At 33.2% G+C, this 15,834-nt stretch overlaps 1 protein-coding gene across 2 annotated transcripts; it reads left to right on the forward strand.

The window, feature by feature from the left end:
- The first annotated feature begins 377 nt into the window (after positions 1 to 377).
- On the forward strand, positions 378 to 3,297 carry Sply (Sphingosine-1-phosphate lyase). Of its 2 annotated transcripts, XM_076527051.1 has the most exons (10): positions 381 to 534; positions 606 to 726; positions 835 to 982; positions 1,061 to 1,276; positions 1,347 to 1,555; positions 1,640 to 1,876; positions 1,946 to 2,155; positions 2,238 to 2,476; positions 2,551 to 2,818; positions 2,878 to 3,297. In XM_076527051.1, exons 2-10 carry the CDS (start codon positions 721 to 723, stop codon positions 3,004 to 3,006), a joined length of 1,662 nt encoding a protein of 553 aa, XP_076383166.1. In that variant the 5' UTR covers positions 381 to 534; positions 606 to 720; the 3' UTR covers positions 3,007 to 3,297. The 2 variants fall into 2 exon arrangements, with proteins under 2 accessions (XP_033342708.2, XP_076383166.1); XM_033486817.2 differs by lacking the exon at positions 606 to 726 and having other exon boundaries at positions 378 to 534.
- The last annotated feature ends 12,537 nt before the right edge of the window (positions 3,298 to 15,834 follow it).

Raw genomic sequence — 15,834 nt, forward strand, 5'->3', positions numbered from 1 at the left:
TAGGTGTTTGAAAAAATAAAAATTGCCTCCAAATAATATTCAGTGCTCGCAGTAAAGATGAAATATGTTTTTTCGTAAACTATCGATGACGCTGAGCGCGTCTCGAAATGGTAAGTGGGCTCTAGAGCTCCCCAAAACGAGGTCAGGAAAGCCTATAATATGCAATATTTGTACAAATTCTAAGTCTGTGTTCATAGGACTTTACGCACAAGTCGACGATTACCTAGCAGTTTGAATGTTCTGTCACAATCGGCGCCCCTAGTATCTGGCGTTTTGCTTTTTGAGATCGGTAATTGGCTAATAGTTTGAGCATTCTGCCACGAGCGGCGCTACCAGTACCTGGCCTGTGCTTTGCTTACAGTAAATTTAGTCCTATGAATAATTTATCTTTGAAAACCATTGTGTGTAGTACTTACTGTAATCTATCTACAGTCGTTACTTATACCGTCAACATCGTTTTACGATTCTCCGAACATCTTTTATGATACATGGTTACATTTCACGAAATATACGGAATACATTTTATGAACATAGGTGAGTATTTAACAATTTAAATATTGTTTTAATACATATTTTTGGATTTAAAAATTCATCTTAATCAAAAGTACGTAGATACCAGAAATATTAACTACGATGACTGTCTTATTTGAATGAAGAGATAAGAAAATAAATGAAGTTTGTGGAAGAGAAAGTGAGGAATGTTATTAAAAAAGAGAATTTATGCGAGTGGGTGAAATAGATTGCAAGAAGAATGTCGTAAAAGGAGTGGACACACCTGTTTTGTTTGACAATTTTTTTTCTTTTTTAATTAACATGTGTGTTTATTTGTTCCAGGTAAATATGTTGTGCATTGTCTTAAACGTTTTAAAAGAATATGTAAATAATAGTTTTCAAGGCAAAGAGCCATGGCAGATAGCAACCATAACAACTACTACTGTTCTTACATCAATTTGGTTGTGGAATTTTGTTTTTCAAGATGAAAGTATGCAGCTTATTCAATATTTTGTATATTTTAAGTATTTTTTAAAATACGTAAAATCTGTTTTATTTTATTTCATAGGCCTCAAAGAAAGGGGAAAGAAGAAACTCTTCAGTTTAAGAAATTATGTACCTTATATCAGAGACAGAGTTAATGAGGAATTAAATAATATAAATTTATCATTCGAAAAAGAAGCTGTACAAAGAATGAAAGATGTTCCATTTATTATAAAGCTTCCAGATAGTGGTTTGAAGTCAGCAGAAATATTGGAGAAAGTAAAACACAGTATCCGGTTAGGTAAGAGGAATAAAATTCACTTATTTTTGTCAATATTATACACAAATATTAATCTACTACTTCTATTTAGGTGATTATGATTGGGAGAATGGTAAAGTATCTGGAGCTGTCTATAGGATTGATCATGAACTGTTAGAATTAATAGGAGATGTCTATTCATCTGCATCGTATACAAATCCTTTGCATCCTGATATCTTTCCTGGGATATGCAAGATGGAAGCAGAAGTAGTTAGAATGGCTTGTCATTTATTCCATGGAGATGAAGACTCTTGTGGCACAGTAAATATTTATTAATTTTAATGAGCGTGAAGAAATACGATCCTTCTTGATGTATCATTGTGTACAATGAGCTTTGTTTTCCAGATGACTACTGGAGGTACAGAGTCCATTTTATTAGCTTGCAAGACCTATAGAGACTATGCAAGAGACGTGAAAGGTATTAAGAAGCCAGAAATGGTAGTACCAGTTACGACTCATTCTGCTTTCGACAAAGCAGCTCAGTACTTAAAGATTAAAGTTCGTTATGTACCTGTAAATCCACATAGTTACACAGTTTCTATGAAAAGCATGGAAAGAGCCATCTCTAGAAATACAATAATGGTAAATTTCTTATTCCATTATTTTTTAATTAAATCGATAAATGTGATTTTTATATAGGATATGTAATAGTTGGTAGGTTCAACTCCAAATTTCCCATATGGGACAATGGACAACATTGAAGCAATCTCTAAGTTAGGTGTAAAATACAATATTCCAGTCCATGTTGATGCCTGTCTTGGTGGATTTCTAATTTGTTTCATGCCACAAGCGGGATATCAAGTGCCATCATTTGATTTTAAACTGCCTGGAGTTACCAGTATATCAGCTGATACACATAAGGTACATAAATTAAAGAATAATTGTATTGTACGTTAATTTTCGTTGATTTTTGCATAAATATAAAATTCTTCTTTATTTCTAGTATGGATATGCTCCTAAAGGATCCTCTCTTATCCTTTATAGAAGTAAAATGTACAGGCATCATCAATATACTGTAACAACTGATTGGCCTGGTGGCATTTATGGATCTCCAACAGTAAATGGCTCAAGAGCTGGTGGAATTATAGCATCATGCTGGGCCTCCATGATGTATTTCGGTTATAATGGATACGTAGAAGCAACTAAAAAAATTATAGACACTACTAAATACATTGAACAGAAGTAAATGCTTTAATTCCTTAGTGTCTCTTTTTTCTGATTTATTGGCATGTAGATGTATTTATACGTGATTACAGACTGAGAACAATGGATGGAATTTTTATCTTCGGAACACCGGCTACCTCAGTTATCGCTTTGGGATCAAACGATTTTGATATTTATAAGTTATCTGAAGCTTTGAACGTCAGAGGATGGAGTTTAAATACACTGCAATTTCCTAGCGGCATACATATTTGTATTACTTATGTACACACTGAACCCGGTGTTGCGGATCAATTTTTGAACGATGTTAAAATAGAATTGGCTATTATTTTGCAGAATCCGGATGTACCAGTAAAAGGGAAGGTAAATATAATTGATAAATATTGTTACGAATATTGTAACATAAAATTAATGTTTTCTAGCTCGCTATGTACGGAATGACGCAAACTATACCCGATAGAAGTATTATTAGCGATTTTACAAAATGCTATTTGGACTCTATGTACTATACGCCCAAGAATGAAACGGAGATTAGCAATGGTCCACAATAAGTAATTATAACAAAAATTGTTTAAAAAGGGAATAACTTTAACGTTAGATATCTTAATTTTTTTTATCGATGAATTACTACTATGAACAATGTGATATGAACTGTATGAATGTTTTATCATGATTTTTTTCTGAGAAAAAAACGGGTTCACTTTATAGCTGCTCATATTGCGTGTATGAAAATGCTGTAAACAAAATACGTTGTATATGCCATTATATAGAGTATTATTCTCGACACTTATACCTCTGAATATTACATTTCAAATATAATAAAAAAACAAACTTTGTATATACGACGGCTTCCTTGCCTCTGTAAAGTTACTTACAAAAGTACAAAACGTCATTTTATACAAAAAATTTCCTCCTGCATCACATTTCATAGAAACATAAAGAATAAAGCATCACTATATAATAGCAGTATCTTTGTATATTTTATACACATTTTTTATTCTTGTTTTTATGACTTAAATATTTAATGATGATGTGTAGTTTACTGTTATATGAAGATGTACTGCAGTAAAACTAACAATTGTAATAAAAAATCTCCACAAAAAAATGCAAGTACTTTTATCTGTAGTTTATTGTACTTTAATTAACAACATTATAAAAGCTTAATGATGCTTCATATGAGACACTGGATGCAAAAACAATTTAATCGGGCTCAGGTGTGAAAGCAAAGAAAGGCAAATGAAATGCTTACTTATTGAGGCCACTTAAATGCGTCGCATTAGTTATCTTTGTACTCAGTATTCAGTACTCATAAACAGTGCTCGGTAGCATAAAGTCGTGAACGCATATTTCAGAACTTCATATACTTATACATTGCAGATTTTTACTCGAGTTAAGTTGTTTTTGCACCGAATGCCTCATATGAATTTAGAAGACAAAGTTTCTTATATATGATGAATTTGTATGACCTGTTAATGATAATCAATGATAATGATAATGATATATTAATTATTAATTATTATTATTATTATTAATTAATAATGATATCTTATTATATATTATTATATATATTATTATATTATATATAATCTTTTCGAAAGATAATTCTACAAAGATAAACAGCGTTGGAGTTGTATCATAAATTCTTCTTTCAAGTTACGTAATACAATATTTGCAGAACTATCGCATGAAAGCATTTAGTTGTCAGCTCCGTATGTACTATTACAATATATGTATATAGAGTGTCTTAGTTTCGAGAAAATCGAGTTTGAACATTCGCTTTGTATAATACATACGTTCTTGCGGCTGCAGGCGATATATGTACATACGTCCCTCAATGAAACGTATTTCAGCCGTAAGTACGTACGTACAAAGAGAATGTTTAAACTCGATTTTGTCGAAAAAAAACTAAGTCCCTATATTCATATTCTATATTTTTTTCATGTTTCTTTTTATGAGGGATCACTCGGTGCCCGCTCGTACATACCTTTCAGGGTCACCCTATATACTCGGTATATGGGAATTTTATCGAGTTTCAGACATTACTTATGGGGACAAATTCCGGCACGATCTCGTATCACCGACATTCTTACTTCATCTTCTTGAAATCCTCCTATGAATCCTTTAAACGATGTCAGATATTCAGTTTCATTATCATTAGCGTTGCTTATCCATTAGCGTTGGTCGTTGCGACACAATTTTATTTTACTCGAATGCAGTTGTGAATAATACATGGTTAGAAAAATAACTCGTCTGGGATTGTACTTGTGTTACGAGTATAAACGAATTAAATCTGTTAACAAATATTTAATACAATATTCATCGTGTAGATAAAACGACTAACATTTCGAGATAACGCGAGTAAATTTTAAATTCGAACAATTTCTAATGTACAGTTTGTTATACCGAACTCATTAAATCCTAAGGTAATCGTTTCATTTTCAACTATGTTTCTCATCGGTAAAACGGAACAGGAAAAAAGGCAATCAACGTAAGTCTCTCCAGAAATTTCTCGTCTTCATTAATCACGACCCTTAAGAATTCTTCGAACTAAGAATTAATTGTACGAACGAACAGATGACTACGACAGTAACAAATATTTTTCAAGTGAAAGCAAAATTCATTGTTAAAAAGTAAAGAAAACTTCGATTAACAATAAGAACTACTAAATAAAAATCAGTACTATATACATAGAACACACTGGTTTATATTCAATTAAATTGTTTGGATTTTCATACAGTTATCTCTGCGGGAAAAAGTAATTAAGTAGTCGAACGGTTACACGATCAGTAAATATTTAATCTTTGTGCGAATAACCAGATACCCACTTTTCAACTCGCGTCCACAATTTTGTTTATCCTGCTGTTGAATAATTGCAAAACTGCTTCGGATAATCTTACCTTGATTTATTGCTTGTACCATAAAGATCTTGGACGAAATTTCGTAAAATTAAAATTGCATAAAATTGAAATTGTGTGAAATCTTCAAGCAGGCAGTAAATTCTCCTTATTTAACTAAATAAAGTAAAATATTTGAAGAGATTAATATTATCACATGAGAATTGATTATCTAAACATTCATGTCTGCTCAGTTTGGTCAAATTGACCGAGTGTCACATATTTGCAGGAAATAAGTCTAAAGAATAAATTCGACCACCGTAATATTATTTGAATATACATATATACTATACATATATACTATGCTCATAAGCCGTTTATTTTGAAAGTGGCATTTGTTTTTAAGTCGATATATTTAAGGGTTTACGTTTTAGCACGTTTAAAAATATGGACGCTAACTTTCGAGAAGATTTACTTGTATTTGTTATCTCAGGATACTGATATTTTCCTCAGTATAAATAATTTCGTATAAACATTAAAAAATCACCACTTTTCATCACGGTAAAGTGACTTAAGCCACTTTCAAAATAAATAGTTTAGAAAAATGACTGACATATTAATTTTGTCCGACGTATTTTACTGCAGTGATGTTTTGAAAGGGCAGTGATTTACTAAAATTGTTGAATAAATTACATATATAATAATAATTTATACCATGAACATATTTAATATAAAGATTTGATTTAAGTATTTTTTATTTTAATATTCATAAAATACAAAAATAATTAGTACATTTTGAAACATAAGTATAAGTAATTTATATGAAAATACATCGGTTCAATTGAATTTTCGTCATCAATAGGAGTGATTAAGTCCTCGGAAATCGTGTTTTGTTTCAAATTTTTTAAATAACTGTGGTATATTGGGGGTATATAATTAAGCAAGTCCATCATGTCTTTGTATTTTGCTGAAAAATCAGGACGACATCCAGCGTATAACGGATCCATTTCTACTTGTGAATAACGCCTAGGTCTTCCTCTTTTTGGTGACAAATCCAAAGTTAGAAATTCATCTTTTTCATCTAAAGTTAGTTTATAAAACATTTTATAGCCATCTGCTGGCGAGTCTGGAGAGGTAGCCGCCACTTCACTATAATATAATTTACAAAACTGCACTATTCTTTCGCACTTATAAAAATAAGTCCAGTGATCACAACTTTTTTAAAAATACTGAAAATAATTCAAAACAATACTTCACACACACTTATCACACGTTTCTATTTCCTTTACACTAAGCCCCGCAATTAATTTCCTGAGTACAGCGACTTAAGCCACTTTCAAAATAAACATGTTTGTTATACCGTTAATTAGCAAAACTTCTCTCGAACAAATCTCAATAGTTCTCAACTTATTGATTGCAAATTTTTTTTGAAATGAAAAGATGCCGTTCGATTGTAATTAGCGTTACCATTAACTCGATTTTTTTGAAAAAGTGATTTATGCCACTTTCAAAATAAACGGCTCATATGTATATACTAATATACATTTGCCATATTGGCAAATCTGTATACGATTCATGGACAAGGCTGCGAATCTAAATGTTCGCGTAAATAAATGAAGTACAACCCGAGAATTCTTTATCCAAATATCTTATGCCCCTGTATATTAGCAAATTTCAAAACGTTACTCGCACAAGGTTGCAAATTTGAAATCCCGAGGCGTGTTTCACAACAAGATTTCCAGGTACGTTCTGGGTTCGGGAAGTGTCTCTCGAGTATCGAGCGACTTGTGAATTAATGACGAGCGACTAATCGCGTGCGTTGAAAGGGTGGAAACTGGTACGGCAGAGTTTTCCATGGGATTTCGGTTTACATAAATTGAGGAAAGCGCAGCTAGTAAATGAAGTTCGGTCAGTTACACGCGCAGCATCGCTCTCTGCCAGTAGCAACATGTTTACGAAGACCTCATGGACGCGTGGCATCACGATAAAATTCAGATATCAGCGTTATCGTGGATGGTCATTCTGACGTGCTGTCAGTTCCTTGAACATTGGCCGAGAATGCTTGGTAATGCAACTCGATGTTAATGACTTCCTAATTCCACAACGATAGAGAATGATTGATTCGTCGGCTTAATATGAAAGCTTACACCTTTAAACGGCTGGTTTCATTTCTGAATTTTTGATGGACGATCTGCCGACGAGTCTTAACCTTGTACAAACTTTGTATAATGTTGCGAGAATTATTACTAATTCTGGGTCAAATTGGCCGAGCGTCACATGTTCCCAGGAAATAAGTTCAAAGAATAAATTCGGTCACCACAATATTATTTGAATATTATATATACAGGGTGTCCCAGGTTTTAATGTTCAAACTTTGTTAGTGTATTCTATGGCACTAAGTAAGAAAAAAATGTTATGTAAACATAGGTCATATAGAGCTTTATTAAGAAGTTATAACAAAAATCCAGAATAGGAATAGTAATCAACTTGCTGTTACTGCGAGCATTGGCTTGAATAGATCAGCACATGCCGTGTGTTTATGTAAGCTGTGTTTATTAGTACATTTCGAAATGTATTAATAACCGTTATTGACAATACATGATTGACATCGATCGAAGATTTTTTTTTATTTTTTATTTTCTTTTTAGTTGATTACTATCCCTATTCTGAATTTTTCTTATAACTTCTTAATAAAGCTCTATATGACCTATGTTTACATAACATTTTTTTCATAATTTGTGCCATAGAATATACTGACAAAGTTTGAACATTAAAACCTGGGACACCCTGTATATTATATATGTATAATTATACATATATATATATATGTAAAGTAAACGTTTGTTTGATAATTATATTATATATATATATAATATAATTATCAAACAAACGTTTCTATGAAAAAATAGATTATAAATTACTTTCTCCTCGGTAGAAATTATTAATATTTTCTGTGCATCCGAGGATACGGGGAATGTTTCAAATTGAAGTAACGATTTAATGAATAGTTTAGAACTTTCAGCTTCATTTTGCATCGGTTCGACACGATTTATATGCACAGGGCTAATATGAAATATGTTTCCAACGTAGTTATTTTTCATTGATGAAATAATGTTTACAAATGGTAGTCGTGAATAGAACGGAGCTGCTGCACGATCACGTTACGAAATACAGGAGAAACGTTCGACTGAGAAGTTTAAAAACGCCTTCTGTGTTTTTACGTACGGTCTACACGCTTTCCCTTTCTACTAGAAACGTTCAATCATCGGCAACCAGGCGTGAATATACAAAATAACATCGGAAGTAGCTACGAGACATAAATTTGTAGCGGATAAATAAGCCGCATGCCTAATATTAACTGGGAGTGAAACCGTCTATAAGTAGAATTAAAAGTAGCCCGGTGGAGGTACCGTGATGCCGAAGTAATCGAGGTCTTTTGGAATCATGGTGAAGGATGATGGCGTGATACGAAAAGGAACAATTGCTCGTTAAAAGCCTCATTATATTAATCTCGTTACATTATCGCTACAGAGTAACTTAGAAACCTGTGATAATATAATAGGTAGGCACTGTAGCGTCCTGTCATTTATTAGCTCTAATTTTTATAACCAAAAAATCCAACAAAATTGAAGTTTCTTGTAAAAAAAGGTACAGTCAATTCTCCCTAATCGATGCTCAGCTTAGAAACAAAAATGAACAATTTGGAAAGAGGTGGTACGATTAGTCCAGCTTTGCGGTTCATGTATTTTTTAACAATCGGTAACTATAAAAACGAGCCGCAAAGCTCGATTAATCGTACTTCAAATTCTTAAATTTTCCATTTTTATTTCCGAGCTGAGGGTCAGTTGGGGAGAATTTACTGTAGTTTCAAATCAATTTAAGTGAAAGATTTCATTAAAAACATTTCTTACATATAAACTCTGTTTTTAAAATATATATTATGCCGCAAACATTTTTATTGCATTTGGTGCAAAGGCTCTAACATCTATTTCTATTTCGAACCCTGACATACTCCTCACATACAACCCAACCAATTAATTAATTGACAACATTGAAATAGAATGTTTACGCATCAGGCGTTTTTAGAATTCTGACAAGAATTTTCTTTATGTAAGACATAAATTTCATGCGTTTAAAGCGATTTTAACTGTTAAATCTTTTTATGAGTCAAATTGGTTCGTAATACTACATTCGACGGTGCGAAATGAAGGGGTTGGCAGTGGGGAGGAATTAATATTTACGTATATTTCAATAACTAAAAATCTAAATTAAACTAAAAAACTAAAAATTTCGTAACTAAAAATCAACATATACAGGGTGAGGCACAAATTAGTCTCCACGATTTTCCAGTCACTTCTGATGGTCTGACAAAAAAATATTTCCTATCAAAGTTAATTAGTATTTAACCGACAAGAAATTGCAATCGATTAAATTTAAAAAGAAAAAGATTTTCGATAAAAAAACAAGTTCAACGTTATATTTTTGAACGAAATTAGGTAATTTTAACTTTCAGATAACGTTGAATTTTTCTTTTGTTTTATGTGTTAAAATTTACGAGACCTCGGTGTTATGTATCGCCGAATTATTTTAAATATGTGGCAATCGATTCATGACAATATTTCCTTCAATGTCATGTGGAGGTCATCATGTATAATAGCAGGTCATTGAATTCGTCTCGGCGTCGCCTGAAATATTATCAAGCTAAAATTATCTAGTTTCATTTAAAAATATAACGGCGACCTTGATTTTTTATCGAAAATCAATTTATTTTTAAATTTAATCAATTTCTTGTCGGTTAAATACTAATTATCTTTGATAGGAAACATTTTTTTTGTCAGACTTTTTTGTCGGAAGGTACTGAACAATCGTGGCGACTAACTTGTGCCACACCCTGTATATTTAAAAAATAATGTTTAGGTTTTACATATACAGCAAGAAAATCTTAAATGAGTCAAATTGGCTCAGTTCGCATATCTTATGTTGACAACATATTTTTTAGCACAATTTGATTTGTTAACACCTTTTGTTGTTTTACTCGAACGATCAGAAGGTAAAATCATGGCGATGGTAGCATTATCAGAAACTGGAGACGTCACTTTATTTATCGATTTTCATTTAGTAAAGTTTGAACGAATGGCGTTGAATAATGGCAATTAACCTTTTAGGCACGACGCGCCACTATAGTGGCTTGCTCTAGTAGCTCACTCGCTTATCGTTTGAATCAAATAATCGTCTTCGTATGCATTGTTTCACACTTCTTTTGTCTTCACATCGATTTACAACAGTCTACAGGGTGTCCCAAAAATGTCTCGCAATCTGGAAATGACGGGTTCCTCGGATCATTTGAAGCAACTTCTTCCTTTACAAAAATTTTCTGCGAGGCACCGTTAACGAGTTATTAACGAGAAACAGTGACCAATAAGAATCGAGCACGGCTGACGCGAGGCGGCCCAGCGAACCAGCGCGCGAAGCCCAGTTCCGTTGATTGGATCGATCGCCTCGCGCCAGTTGAGCTCGCCTCTCATTGGTCACTGTTTTTCGTTAATAACTCGTTAACGGTGCCTCGGAGAAAACTTTTGTAAAGGAAAAAGTTGCTTCAAATGGCCTGAGGAACCCGCCATTTCCGGATTGCGAGACATTTTTGGGACACCCTGTATATACAGTATCAGACTCTGCCGTCCAGAGAAATAGCCTCGCGCAGAATTCAGCCGTACCTAAAAGGTTAAATAAAGAATAAAGATGTTTCCAAAGATATCGGGAAACCTTAAGTATTTAAAAATTGAAGAATTTATATATCGATCGTGTTGCCACAGTCTGAGATATTTCCAATTAACTAAATTGCTCGTCGCGGTTAAAATAACGCGATCTCTCAAAATGTACCAAGAATAACAGAGGAACTTATAAACTCCTTGCAAGACTGCTACGTTCGAAGAAGAAAAGTTCAGACTGCTAATCATTAATGTTTTACCGCTTCGAATAAACTGTTCGATATAACGGCGATCATTGTACCCCGCGTGTCGCGGGATTTTGGTAGTTCGCGTCTATACAAATTGCACGTATTCACGAGTAGCAGAACGAGAGCCGCAGTAGTGACTGCTCTGGTGTGTGCACAAGTAAATTGAAAATATTCCGTTTATATACTGTATCGACCGGTCAAAAGCCCGATAATTCCTGATTGAAACTTCCCCTTGGCAATAACGGTTATTGTTATAATCGTGCTATCCGGTTCAAAGACGGGAGATTTCTATGTTGATACAGTATTAGTTCCAGCCGGTTTTCCTGTCACGTACAGCCTTTCGATTAAGTTAATTATATCGCGACAGAAGTCCGTTGCCGTGGACACGTATCGTTAATAGTACCGCCGGCTCGTCCGTACGGAAAACAATAGTAAAATATAATTCTATTTCCGCGTCGACGTCATCGCTGGTATATTCTTCGAAAGAAATGTTTATCTCTGTTCCCGATCAAAAATGAGTGAAAGCATTTATCGGCTTTGCAAAAAAAAAAAGAAACGACTAAGCAATTAATATATGGTAATCGTTGGTTAATCAGACGCCGTCTTCGATAAATTCATGGCAGTTCGAACAAGCATGCCACGAAAGAAAGAGTGATTACCTCGCATTTGCATACGGCTCTGCGATAACTGACAATGAGCTTGTATAAATTACGGTCTGCATTTACATATCGTATTAAATAGTCTCGAAGCAACAATGTTACATACATATGTATGAACAATACCGTTCGCGTTTTGCTTTGAACGAACGACAAATTTGAATTTATATGTACATCGTCGACGAGACTACGATGTAAAATATCAACCACCGGTAGCAAATAAATATCGGTAACAATTTCCATTTGTCTGCCGAATAGCCAGACGTGGTTCGACCATGGTGATTGGGCATTTGATACATGTCAAGAAACATAAAGAATTGAACGCACGATGCGATTCGTCATGGCGTAATTGTTCGAAACTATCGTGATCAATATTTTACAAATAAATTGCTCGAAGCCCGTAATTGTACGTATAAATTTCTAGAAGCATTAATAACTTGTTGAAAATTGTTTGAGATTTTTCTATTTTCTACAAACAAATATTTCATCTCCAATGGGTAGCATCGTGTTTGTATTGGATTGGCAACTAAGTAATTGCCAATTTCAGTTATAGATGTCTCTCACTCCCATTTTTATGATATCCGTAAATGTTATATTATAAAATTATTATTATTATAATAAAATTATTATTATTATTATTATTATTATTATTATTATTATTATTATTATTATTATTATTATTATTATTATTATTATTATAAAATTATTATTATTATTATTATTATAAAATTATTATTATTATTATTATTATGTTATTTTTTATTATCCGCGAATGTTAGCAACTGGACAAATTGAATGCAGCGGTCAAGGAAAAGCGACCAGAATTGACCGCACACGTCTTTGTCCACTCGGCAAAAATTGATGGATATTGGTTGGGAATTGATGTTACACCCACCACATAGCCCTGATCTCGCGCCATCGGATTACCACTTATTTCGATCCCTGGACAACTCCGTTCGTGGTAAAACTTTTAACGATGATGACGCTGTAAAATCTCACTTAACTCAGTTTTTGGCCGAAAACGATCAGACTTTCTACGAGCGTGGAATTTTCAAGTTGTCAGAGAGATGGCAAAAGGTCATCGAACAAAATGGAAAATACATTACAGATTAAACTTCATTCCAAGTAAAAAGAAATTTTTTATTTCATTGAACAGATCGGCAATTACTTAGTTGCCAACCCAATAATATGCGAAATAATCGCTTGCGGAGTACGCGTTGTTTTGCATTCAATTCGTTTCTACGTAGTCTCATGGACGTTGCAAAGCTACTTAACAACAAACACGGCGCAGCGGTGTAAGTAGATCATTTTAATATGATAATGGGTGGTTGCACCTATGCCCGTGACTCATGTTAATGTTAAACGTACGAAATGGAAGCCTCGAGTTATGTTTCACCCGATTAACGAACGTAATTAATTACCTATGAATCGATTTGGGAGGGTATTGAATGTTCACCAATTAATGTTATTGCTCTTTTAGACTCTGTCGAAACGATGCCCTCCTTTCTCAACAACTCATTAGCAAACCACGGGGACGAACATTTCAATCTCATTTAGGGCGAATGTTTCGGCTTCTTTATGATTAAGCGCGTTCCGAGAATTCGATCAAAAATATTATACCCTTAACGACTTACGTCAAGTTTTTACACAAGCCCGAACGTATAGTTTTCTAATTAATTCTCTCTCGAATATTACAACGATGTACATCCGAAAATAAAAAGAATCTACGTGCATAAATTTTCTGTCGGTATACTGCCGCGCCCAAGAAATATTCTTCCATTGTTGCAGCTGTTGTGCGCCCGTCGTAACTCGAAAGTTTCGTCTAGACTTTATACAACTTTTTCTTATGTAGTACTTTTATTATTGAAACTATTATATTTTATTCGACATAATCCACGCCTTCCCGCTTACGATGGCCCTCGGCTTACAACTTTCTTTTTGTGTTACATACTACTTATTATTATTATCATAATCCATAGCTTTCGGTTTTGGATGACTTCCGGTTACAATTCTTCCTTAATAATTGACAATACTTAAACTTAATCTAACATAAACATTCAACATAAATATTTACCTGTCTATCTCCTCATTTTTCATATCGCAGCAAAAACAAAACGCAAAAGTCAAAAACAGAATACAGAATTACAAACAAATACATAGCTTTCGATATCTTTACAATATCTTTCTAAATACATAACCTCCATATCTCCGTATTTTCTTTGGTAACTACAGTAAATTCTCCCCAATCGATTCTCAGCTTGGAAACAAAAATGAACGATTTGGGCCTTGCGCCTCGTTTTTACGAATTTATTTCAAATTGTCCATTCTTGTTGACAAGCTGAGGCACAATTGGGGAGAATTTACTGCATTTGGTTTCTTCTAGCTCAAGTTATTGCATCTCTTAGCCCCGCCTTTTTCTGTTTCCTGATCTACGTTGTTCTTCTCTCTCTTTCTGACATCTTCCCTCTACATTGCTCGTGCCTCTCCGTTTCCATTACTATTTTCTTCGTCGTTTGTAAACCTCTTCCATCCTCTCCTAAATATTCCTTTTGTTCGCAGAGCTGAAGAGAAATAGATATTTGAAATAGCGAATGGACTATAAATATTCGTATTTTCTCATGTAATACAGAATGGGAAAAATAAACTTTTTTTGAAGTAATTTACGATTGTTCATATTGCAAAGATACATTTATGAGTTATTCATTGCAATTTATATGTTACTCACGGCAAACGTTACAATAACGCTTGTTAAAAATCAGAATAAATGTCTTATTTTTACTTTTGTGAACTAATATAAAACAGCTGTTTCTTGTGCTCCGTAAATCTAGCGTTAAATATATTTGAAAATGTTATTTCCACATGAACCGTTTATTTTGAAAGTGGCATAAGTCACTTTTTCAAAAAAATCGAGTTAATGGTAACACTAATTACAATTGAACGGTATCTTTTCATTTTTAAAAAATTTGCAATCAATAAGTTGAGAACTAACTAAGTTTTGCTAATTAACGGTATAACAAACATGTTTATTTTGAAAGTGGCGTAAGTCGCTGTACTCGGGAAATTAATTGCGGGGCTTAGTGTAAAGGAAATAGAAACGTGTGATAAGTGTGTGCGAAGTATTGTTTTGAATTATTTTCAGTATTTTTAAAAAAGTTGTGATCACTGGACTTATTTTTATAAGTGCGAAAGAATAGTGCAGTTTTGTAAATTATATTATAGTGAAGTGGCGGCTACCTCTTCAGACCAGCCAGCAAATTTGATTTGTCACCAAAAAGAGGAAGACCTAGGCGTTATTCACAAATAGAAATGGATCCGTTATACGCTGGATCTCGTCCTGTTTTTTCAGCAAAATACAAAGACACGATGGACTTGCTTAAATACATACCCCCAATATACCACAGTTATTTAAAAAATTTGAAACAAAACACGATTTCCGAGGACTTAATCACTCCTATTGATGACGAAAATTCAATTGAACCGATGTATTTTCATATAAATTACTTATACTTATGTTTCAAAATGTACTAATTATTTTTGTATTTTATGAATATTAAAATAAAAAATACTTAAATCAAACCTTTATATTAAATATGTTCATGGTATAAATTATTATTATATATGTAATTTATTCAACAATTTTAGTAAATCACTGCCCTTTCAAAACATCACTTCGGTAAAATACGTCGGACAGAATTAATATATGTCAGTCACTTTTCTAAACTATTTATTTTGAAAGTGGCTTAAGTCACTTTACCGTAATGAAAAGTGGTGATTTTTTAATGTTTATACGAAATTATTTATACTGAAAAAAATATCAGTATCCTGAGATAACAAATACAAGTAAATCTTCTCGAAAGTTAGCATCCATATTTTTAAACGTGTTAAAACGCAAACCCTTGAATATCTCGACTTCAAAACAAAGTGACTTATGCC

The sequence above is a fragment of the Megalopta genalis genome, chromosome 17 (genome assembly GCF_051020955.1).
Source record: "Megalopta genalis isolate 19385.01 chromosome 17, iyMegGena1_principal, whole genome shotgun sequence".
Lineage (NCBI taxonomy): Eukaryota > Metazoa > Arthropoda > Insecta > Hymenoptera > Halictidae > Megalopta > Megalopta genalis.